Source organism: Schistosoma mansoni, chromosome W, assembly GCF_000237925.1.
Source record: "Schistosoma mansoni strain Puerto Rico chromosome W, complete genome".
In the NCBI taxonomy this organism is placed as follows: Eukaryota; Metazoa; Platyhelminthes; class Trematoda; order Strigeidida; family Schistosomatidae; genus Schistosoma; species Schistosoma mansoni.
Window position 1 is genome coordinate 58,585,616 of NC_031502.1, and position 11,160 is coordinate 58,596,775.

Consider the following 11,160-nt stretch of genomic DNA (forward strand, 5'->3'; position numbering starts at 1 on the left):
CCTGTTTGATAAGCTATCTCAGCCATGAGTTTGCATAAGATGACTGCATTGTCACTTCTCTCTAGGGGTGAGAGGAAATTCATTTGACCGACATTATAACCGTGTGTAAAGTCTAAATCCAAGAGGGACGAGGAGCTTTGTGAGTCATATCTAGTGGGATCTCTAATGTGATGAAATGAAGCTTGTGCAATTGTGGTTTCGAACAATTTGCAATCAAATGACGTTGTCGATGACCCTACGTCTAAGTTTACCCAGTTTATATATGTTACAATAAAGTGGCTTATTATAAGGCTTTTACGTCTATTAAACTAGGAATTAAATTTACTTAAGAGAAAGTCATGTACTACACATTCTGGAATACGGTATATACGACTAATTCAATATATTGCCGTCTTCATTAAAGCCTGCAACGCACCAGTTCACATGTCCCTGAGTCGTGTGCCACCGTCTCGACAGCTAGTATGGTTAAGATACTCTCTGTGTACAGGTTAACCCCACTTCCCCTATGGTTTAGTCTATCAGCCCTACTGAGTTAAAACGAGTCAACTGAATTTCATCATCAAGCACTTTGACAAGTAAACTAAGCTCCAAGGTAGTTACCGGTTGTCCATCGTAACGCAACGGCCATAAAGTGCACTAACATTTACATTGTACAACAAAACTTTGCAACCATTACTCATGTTTTTACACAACAATACTTGTTTCCCTGTTTCTACAGGAAAATGTGTGCTATAACAGACCAAACTAGCTGCATAAATCCTCTAAATTCTGTAAAAGTTAGATCTTGATCGTAAATTAGCACGCCATGAGCAGTTTGTTGTCACAGCAGTGTTCTAGAATACTTCTTGGCACAGAGAAAATGTTACCTGGGCTATTCATTAAGAATTAAACGTGGTTACGATATAATATAAAGTTACCGACCTCTATTTAGCACCGAAAAGATTAACTGGGTTAGTGTTGAATATGACGATCAAGATCCCTACTTTAGAGTTGATGGCAAATCAATATCCGAGCGTGAAAGTGTTTTAAACTTTGGCGTAAGATGCTTAAATAACCAAACGTTTTCTAAATAAATGAAATCAGTCTTCCTGAGGATAAGCAAACTTATGAGCTAAATGTAGTATATATTTTTGACGGAGTAGGTATACGCCATCTTTACGGACATAATCAATGATTTACAATAGTGGTTCACATATAGGATGCTTTCCAGGTAGGATTGTTAAAAAGATAAAACCAATGAGAATAAATGCATTGCATTCATGCAAATGCGCCAGCGAGTTCATAATTAGGTATATACATTAGAAATGTTTTGTGATTACAGTATTTTTGATCAGTTTTAAAATGGCATTGCGTCCACGTTGTGACCTCGGCAAACTCATGTCAGGTCATGTGTTAGTATGCTGCTAAGTTATAATGTACTACAATTGTTATTAATACCTATGGTCGTGAGTCTAGAATGACGCAATACATTATTTCCGTTCTCTCAGATGTTGGATTCCGAGCGTTTAAGCTCAGCAGCGTACAAGTAGGTAGAAAGTAAAAAAATTGAAGAAGTAACACCTGCAACACAGTAAGATAGAAAATACCTTTGAAGTAAAGTTTTTATTAATTGATTGGTCCTGTTTATGTCATTAATTGGGTAGTTGCATTTAGTTATAAGCTAATCGAGACGAGAATTTATACTCATCTTATCGGGGGATTCAATTCAACGGCAATCCCAGTCGTTTGGTCGAGTTGTTCACTACAAAGAAGTACAGCGGCATTTCATAAAAACGGTGTTAGGAGGGGAGTGTGACCAGAATCGCTTTACATGGTATGGTAAATTAAGCGTTCACCTGTAGATGTCGTCGAGTCGCGACTGACAATGATCACCACTACAAGAAGATTGCGTGCCAGATATCGAGTTGGATCCCTCAGTAAGCCATAAAACAGAAGGCTGTTAATGGTTGCAATAAGATATATTTGTTGGCGATCTCGTGATCTCGAAAGAATACCGAGACGTGTCAAAGATTACAAGCGGAATTACCGAGCGTATTCGAGTTCGTACAAGGTCATAGGCAACGGAAGGAAATGTATCTTTGGTGCACTTAAACAAACAAGTACAATAAAACGATCACTGATACAATTGGTTATAATAATAATTGTTTCCATTATTTCAATCGTGTTCTCGTCACAAGAATAGTTCACTACAGAGCCTCTTTGGAAAAGTAGAGCTGGGCTTAATTCGAAGTTACCCTTCAGGTTGACATATCATCCTCAACACTTCTCAAATCTAACAGTAATATCGGAGAGATATTCATGAACGCTCTAAGAAATCACACCAGACTAGTCTTTATACAGAACTATGAGACTACAGTACCCGAAACACCTTTCTACGTAAGTTGTATGTTATCTGGAATGAGCTACCAGTTGAAATTGGATAAGCAGGTGCTATCGTCCGTTTAACTTGAGAGATAAAAAGTCTTTAAATGATTCCTAGGAATTAAATGAGCTATCAGTGTACTTGAGTTCATAGACTACGGAAAATATACTAGATTCAATTAATAAACAGCATACTCCATATTTATTAACATAATGAAATGATGACATCTGCGACGTATATACTTATGATCTCTGCTTCAACAGCTATTCCCAGAACTCCCGTGCGAAACTTAGGCATGTTGTTATGCAACAGTGGGTAATACCGATCCTAAAAACCTTCGATGTTACACACGAGATGCGTTCAACAATCCACTGATCTGTGGCTCCTTTCAAGACAAGAAAACCCAACCATCGCTGCTACCTTGACGTGGTGGTCGAGCTTGCCCATCGTGATGAAAAAACCGAGCTTTACTGGCTGGAACAATCGTTCCTCAAGGTCTTACCATTCCAGGCAGATGGGTTGAAGAGCGGTAAAACTAAAAGCAGCAAACCGAAGGTCCAAAGGCGAAGTCGTACTGCCAACTGGACAGAAGTGTGACGACAGTAAGGTGTTTCCGTAAGACAACCAGCATGACAGCGAAGCTGCCTTCCCATAAGGAGTGGTGGGGTTAGAAAAGGTCAATCCTAAAATTGCACACATCGCCTTATCCAAACGATATTCATCTCCGGAGGTAAGGTCCCAACAAGTACGGAGCTAACACGAAAATTACCCACAAAAAGGTCGTATGGACACTGCGGTCACGCTCTCAGGTCACTAAGACCACTTCTAATTCAATTTCTTTTTCAGATACCTCTTGAAAAACCCTTCCACAGTAAGGGGAAAAATAAAGTGATGATTGTCCTCATACCTCTAACATCATTCAAGATCACCGTAGACAAAAAAACATAATCTTTTATCTTCAGACTTCGCCAACTATCATTGACTGCTAACGTGGATAATCGAGAACATTTATCAATTATGTGAATTTCTTCACATATTACACATGATGAATCAATACCCATTTTATCGAACGACAGATCCTATTTAGAACAGGCTACTTTGCTAAAAATCCATTTTCACTAACTCCATAGTTCCAATCACAAATTAAGAGTTTTCAGAACAATCCTATGTACCTAACTATTGTAACTTAGATTTTTAGCATTGCTTAGAAACATCAGGATTGTGCTTGGAACAACAATTAAATCTACTACATTGATGAGTTACATCAGCCATTTCTTCTATAAATTGACACAAACGAAAAGATTACGAAACTTAAAAAGACACTACTCGTGTACGAAAAACGAGAGTTAAATTATCTAAAAGTAACTACTTTTGTAAATAAAATTCCAAAAACTAAAGTTGTTGACTTTATAAAAAAAATAAGAATAGGACGTATGCTAATTCGTTATTGACTTTAGTTGCGGCTTTTATCACGTGAATTATACACCAATCGAAATACGACTTTTCCAATCTTAACACTGTGACAAATCAATGACGTTCAACCAGTATGAGTAGTCTAGCGTCCTTATTGGTCTTTTGTTCGCCTGGCCTTTTCAATTGAGTCCAGAACACCAATTACAGCTTCTGCTATACGAATCTATGTGCATCATTTATTTCAAGCATACTCGGTTTATTTATACCAGAAAGACAGACGGCATCACACCATAAAATAGAAAAAAATATTTGTACAAGATCAAGCCAAATGTGGCTGTGAAAATGGGAGACAATAATCAATAAACTGAGTATAATTTAGGGACAGTAAATCGTATAGTGATAATCCATAGGTCAAAATGAAGCTTATAATAAGATGAATATAGATATACATAAACTAATTACTCAATAGTTAAACAATAAGAATGTACATAGAATAATCGTCCATTAATAGGTGCCAGAATTCACCCATACTTATGTTTTCGCTAGGATATAACAAAAGTGTTTGTAAGAAAAAAAAATCAGTAAACTTCTTTTGGGATGTTTTTGTTTAAAATGCACTTGATAACTTTAGTTACGGTAAAAAAAAATAGGAAGATTTGAAAAATACCACTTTCTCAAGTTGCTGTGGTTGCTTGATATGATGAAAAAGGCAAATGGTTACTGTTCGTTTGGGCACTTAAAATCACAGTTAATCTAACTCTCTTATAAATATGCTATTTAAAAAATTTTATACATATACATTATTTCAATGAGTCTCACTTCTTGAGCAATAAAATGATTTACTGCATAAAGCATCTCTTGGGGAGAAAACATTTTGGTAGCTTTGGTCAATAGTTGATGACTTAACAACACCTTGTTGTCTTAAGATGCCACGGATATACAGGGCTGGAAAACTCTATTATCTGTGACACCTTTATAATCGAGAATCTTAAACTCATCCAAACCAGAAGTCAGGAATGAAAAGGTTTGAGGATATGTTTGTAAGACGGTTGATGCGTCACTCTGTGTACATGGTTGTGACCTGGTGCGGATGCGTGACCTAGTTCCATTAGCTAGGATGTCTCCAGTAAAACTAGTGAAACCAGCATTAATGTCAAAGACTTACAGAACTATTTATTTTGAGGATTTATTTACCGCAACATGTTCTTTAACAATTGTAGTCGTTTAAGAGTTGTGTAAGGAGTAACTTATGTTGTCCACTATATTATTTTGTTTTCAGTCACTTTCAAGATAAACGGATAAACATGGACAGGGACTGAAATTTGATGACGTGGTTATTTGTCGTTGCTGTTGAAGAAGCACCACTATTATGTTTAAGAAGATGAATAAGCTAGATTACTAGATGGTCCACAGTACAGCGATTCTCACCGTTGAATATAACTCTCAGAAAGATGAAACTTACTACCAATCATACTGTCATGAGTAATTGTGCAGTTAATAGTAAAAGACAACAGCTCAAAGACTATATCATTACTGTACTCTCCTACGACAGGGTTATGTGTATTTCTCTTGTAGCTTTGATAGATAGTGCACTTTATAGAGGGGGCTTTGTCAAGCACTGGGACGGAAGTAAGTTATGAGATGGTGAGATTATTCAATGGTTGATATATGGTCAGAGCCAGAAGTAAGAGCTTTTATATAATTCATCTTTTTTTCAAGTGCTTTATTAGAAACCAAAATAATATACTCCCACCCACGTGGTATGTCAGTCGGCCTATGATTTAAACCACTGGCTTTATATATTTAGTGATAGTCATCGCCTAATCAAGAAGATATATTCAACATATATGTTAGGGAGCAAGAATGTTGACTACCAATATAGAATTGACAACCACTGATATGAAAATTCGATAGGTCGCTATGGAATTCAAGAGAATGCGTTTTGACTTAAGGCAGTTCAAATAAACTAATATACATTGTATTCAGAAGAAAAATACCAAATCTTAGATACGGAAACTGCAACAAAAATTGTAGAGGCTCTGAAGAAATGATAGGATGTTTCAGGATGATCACTAAATTGATAAGAATCATTATTTATAAAGGTACAGAAGGGGATTTCTAATCATCAGTACTAGTGTCCGGAAATCTCAGTCGTTGAATATGACTTTCAAAAAGATGACATTTACTACCAATCATACTGTCAGGAGTAATTGTGCAGTTTATAGTAAAAGACAACAGCTCAAAGACTATATCATTACTGTACTCTCCTATAACAGGGTTATGTGTTTGTCTTTTCGTAACTTTGATAGATAGTGCAGTTTATAGAGGGAGCTCTATCAAGCACTGAGACGGAAGTGTATCACAATGGTAATGGAAATTTTATTATTAGTATTATTGGTATTAGTATTAGTATTAGTAGTATTAGTGGTAATAGTAGTAGTAGTCAGGATGATCACTAAATTGATAAGAATCATTATTTATAAAGGTACAGAAGGGGATTTCTAATCATCAGTACTAGTGTTCGATAATCTCAGCCTTTGTCGCAGGAAACATGTCATAAATAAAGTAGACTATACAAATCAAGCTTAATAAGTGGATGATTACATATCTGATCATATACTTAGTGAAATGATTTATTGTAATGCATATTTTAACCTATTGCTTACTGAACTATTCAAAGAATGATTTTGTAAAATCTTTCCATTTATTTAACACATCTAACTTTATAATTAACCGGTTAATTACTTATTTAGTTTGCCAGATCATATATTCTACATTACTTAAAATAATCAAACGACTTGTTTAATAAGCAAAGATCGATAGTAGCTAGCCATAAAATCTAGGACGCGTGTTTCAGCTTATTTAGGACTCGTCATTTGGATGCGCCTATATCTCAGAGTTGATGTTCACTCTATGACTCCAACCCAGTACCGTTCACTTCAAACATCATCGTATTATTCAAGACAGTCCACAAAGAATTCACATATGCCAACAAGAAATAACAATGAGAATATACAAGTGAATAATATCAAGTGAACTTGTTTAATAAATTTATTAATTCTCTAAAAAAAGAAATACACATTACAAAACTGTAATATCAACAAGATACTAAACAAATAAATATAACTTAAAACAATCATTTTACTTTTCTTCTACTTCTTCTTCTTAATTCAGGTGTATCACAATGGAAATGGAAAGGATGTGATTATTATTATTATTATTATTAGTAGTAGTAGTAGTAGTAGTAGAAGTAGTAGTAGTAGTAGTGGTAGTAGTCTACTTTAAGATTGCTTGCATGTGCATTTATCTCAGTAATAGCATATTTCAATTTCACAAAGGTAATATATGCATAGTTATAAAAACCCTAATTGCCTTTTAAATAAAGATGTATATATATATCAGTAGTCTTTAGATTAAATACAAAATTAAAAGAAGAAAATAAGTCAGTAAAACAACAGAGTAACTAAATCATTTAAAGTAGTAACCTTAAATAAGAAGAAGAAGAAGAAGAAGGGAACAAATGGAACATGTTGTTACTAAGGGGGGGGTATTTCATTTGTTCTTTTTATTTTAATTAAGCAGAACATGGTGTTTTCCATATTAATACAACAAATCTACCTAAACAAAAATGAAATAATGTATTTGGTTCATAACTAAATCTTCCCAAATGTTGATTAATTGATGTAATAATATGCCATGATTTACCATAACGTGTATCTAAATACTCTTTTAAACGTTGCATAGATTGATCTAATTTTTCCATATCAATATTAGTTTTACGACCAGATTCACGTAAATCATTAATAAATAATTCCATTACTTTAACTTTCATTTCTAATTCCATATCATCATAGATAATTTCTAAATCACGTGGAATAAGTTGTTCTAATAAGACGGTTGTACGACGTCTTCGTAATTCCCGCCTTTTAATTTTTTTTTTTTTGAAAAAATAAAAAAAAATAAACTGATTAATGTTAATTAAAAAAAATTAACTACTTAAAGATAAGCAAAGATGGATAGTGGCTAGCCATAAAATCTAGGACGTGCGTTTTGTCTTATTTGGGACTCGTCAGCTGGTTATCAGGACTCAGTAGCTAAATGGATAAGGCGTTGGTGTTTGAAGCGAAAAGTAATGAGTTCGAGTCCCAGAGTGAACATCAACTCTGAGATTCAGGTACATCTAGCTGATGAATCTTAAATAGAACGAAACGCGTGTCCTGGATTCCACTACTTAAAGATAAATTTTAAAGAATAAAAGGCTTTTTTTCTAAAATTTCTTATGCGATTAGTGAATAAATCCAAGAATAAATTAAAAATCTTTACGAGTACCTTCGTATCCGTCATATAAATTAGTGATTTTCTGAAATGAATAGCATAGTAAACTATGTGTTGCTTTATGAAGCTATGGACATTAAGATGTAGGCATATCTTACTGACGAGTTATAAATACAATGAAACATTCATCCTAGTTCTAAATGCTGCTAATCATACAACGAATAGGCTTAAACTTGTGACTAACTCTATAGGTAATCTTTTTTTGAATATATATATGGCAATAGAGATTAGTCAACTACCAACCTAAATGTCAATAAAGAGAAAGTATAAATTCTACGTATATTCACTTGTTATTGTTTGATTGAATATTCCCAATGACGTTTAGGACTGAAATTGATCAATCTTTTATTGGCCATATATACATCCTATGCGTACTGCCTCGTTATAGCCGTAATTCACAAGCATCATAAGGAAAGATGGGTAGTGGCTAGCAGTAGAATCCAGGCCGCGCGTTTCTTCCTATTTGGGACTCGTCAACTGGATGTACCTGCATACCATTGAACAAGTAAGTGGCTAAGTGAATAACGTGATGGCATTTGAAGTGAACGGTACTGGGTTGGAGTCATATAGTGAACATAAACTCTGAAATGCAGGTACATTCAGCTGAAGAGTCTCAAACAGGACGAAACGCGCGTCCTGGATTTTACGACTAGCCACTATCCATCTTTACTTATAATTCTAATTATGTTATTCATATGATTTTTTCAATTCAGACAAAAAAATATGACATATTCAAGAGAATTTCCACAATGGAGTCTCGCCAATATTCTTTAATGAAGATCAAATAACTGTATCATCAAGTTCATCAGTCATACCAATAATTTGTAGAAATCATTAATGCATACAGTGAAATTTCTTATAACTAAGTTATGACTAAACATCCAATGTAACCAGTCAGGTGATAAAACAAGAAAGTAATATTAACGGAAGAATACTTTTTGGATATCCATAATATAATTATAGTGGACAGAACACGAGTGGGAACAATTGACTTCAAAATGATCCTATAGAACAACTGAGCCAGCATACAACGGTGTTAATGTCTAACTAGTGATTAGCTCCAAGAGGTATTTCCTGGAGTTCTAGTTCTGGGTTCGATTCTCACGAGGAGGCATCGTGGACGCTCACTGCTGAGGAGTCCCACATTAGGACGAAACGGCCGTCCAGTGCTTCCGGGTTTTCCACGGTGATCTTGCTTTAATTGACTCATGACCTTAACTATATAAACTTACTAAAATCTCCACAAAACCCCCTTGTGTTAATATAGAACAATTTATTCGCATTGTTTTAAAAGAAACTTACGCTTGTTTTGGAACAAGACCTAATGCTTTACAATATTGTTCTAATGTTATAACACCAGTTTTCTCAGCATCAAAGCGACGAAGAAATGTCTGAAAAATAGTACAAGTATTATCAAATTTTGTATAAGAAGTTTAATTGTACATATATTCAAAATAATGTATATCATATAGTAGGTATCAATGATGTCTTTCAGGACGATAATAAAACTATTCAACCCATAGTACATTTTTTCTGGTCAGAGTTTTTTTTGGCGAGTTAGTTTTTTACGAGACGGGATCGCTGACGCCGTGTCCAATTCTCGTCCTTTACCCTGGTTTGGGACCGGTAGTAACTCTAGAAGAGCTACAAACGGAGTGAATAACACCACTGACAAATCGTCGATTGCATTTTACACCGATTGGTACTACATTGTTTGTCTGTAAATCAGTACCTGATTGTTTCTTTCTGAAGTACTTCATTTATAGAAGTATTGATAATCAAGCGAAATCATTAACTTTAACATTACAGGTAGGGGTAAATGGATGTCCAGTTATCTAATGATACTTCACCATTATCAATGAAATTGACAGAGACTATTATGTATTCCATCTCATCTCACATAAACTAAGTCAATCTGTTTTGAAATATTTACCTCAAAACCTTAAAAGATAATGCATTTTTACTGTTGATTGATTAAACATATCGTCCATAGTTTTAGTGTCTCTTACTGTTAATTTCTGAAAGTCTAAGATAATACAAAACATCTGAAGTTTGTCTTCGTAGACGATTTCTAAGTTACTTTCATACTCTTTTTTCCGTTTAATATTTATTTTATGACTAGTACCACACAATGATCTTAGTTGAACAACTATGGAAAATCAGGAGGATCTGAACAGCTATTTCATTCTAGTATATGACTTTTCAACAGTGCTCATACAGAACCCTACCAAAGATCGAAGCGAAGACCTTCAGGGTTGACGGTAAGTGATTAACCTTTGGATCAGTGAGTCAATACCAAACGGTCTATACGTCTAATCTTAACTGATATACGTCATTTTCAAATCTTCTGATTCTATCGATAAGTAACTGCTTGGTACTGGGTATGGTAACCAGAAGAGTTCAATTATGTTATCTAGTTCTAAGGTTAATAAAATATGAATTATAATCAGCTGATTTTGAAATTAACTACTGATTATGATAACAGGTAGTATACACAATTCCCAGTTTTATGTAAAATAATAACAAGAATTGTAATTATCAACCATAAATGCATAGTTTAAGCTTACTTCTGGAAAACTATCTTGTAGACCATGTTTTTTATTATATGAACTTAAATCATTCAATGATATAACTTCACGATTATCTGTATCCAAAGCGAAAAAAGCGTCCAAAAACGAGTCCATCTTTAAAAGAGTATGGAAAATTAATAACATAACAAAGTGATTTAATATTTTAATTATTTTCGTTTTTTGATATTTGTTTTAATCATAAATGGAAAAAGGTCAAATGAAATTAGAATCTGATAGTTCAATTCATGAGTCGATTAAAGCTAGATCACCATGATGAACCTGAAAGCACTTGATGGCCCTTTCGTCCTAGTATGGGACTCTTCAGCAGTGCGCATCCAAGTTTTCCTTAGTGGTCTAGCTTTAATCGACTCATAAATTCAACTATTAGAAATTATTACAATATCCACAAAACCCCTTTCTGATAATAATCATCATGTGCTCACTAGTGACTGGCTTCAAGAGGTATTTACTGAAGTTGTA

The 11,160-nt window shown here is 34.4% G+C and overlaps 1 protein-coding gene across 1 annotated transcript; it reads right to left on the bottom strand.

Moving 5' to 3' along the window:
- Nucleotides 1–6,808: 6,808 nt before the first annotated feature.
- Smp_077310 (putative tegumental protein) lies at nt 6,809–10,794 on the bottom strand (the record flags this gene model as incomplete). Its single annotated transcript, XM_018790318.1, has 3 exons — nt 6,809–7,698; nt 9,413–9,501; nt 10,678–10,794. 3 exons carry the CDS (start codon nt 10,792–10,794, stop codon nt 7,350–7,352), a joined length of 555 nt encoding a protein of 184 aa, XP_018655674.1. The 3' UTR covers nt 6,809–7,349.
- Between the last annotated feature and the right edge of the window lie 366 nt (nt 10,795–11,160).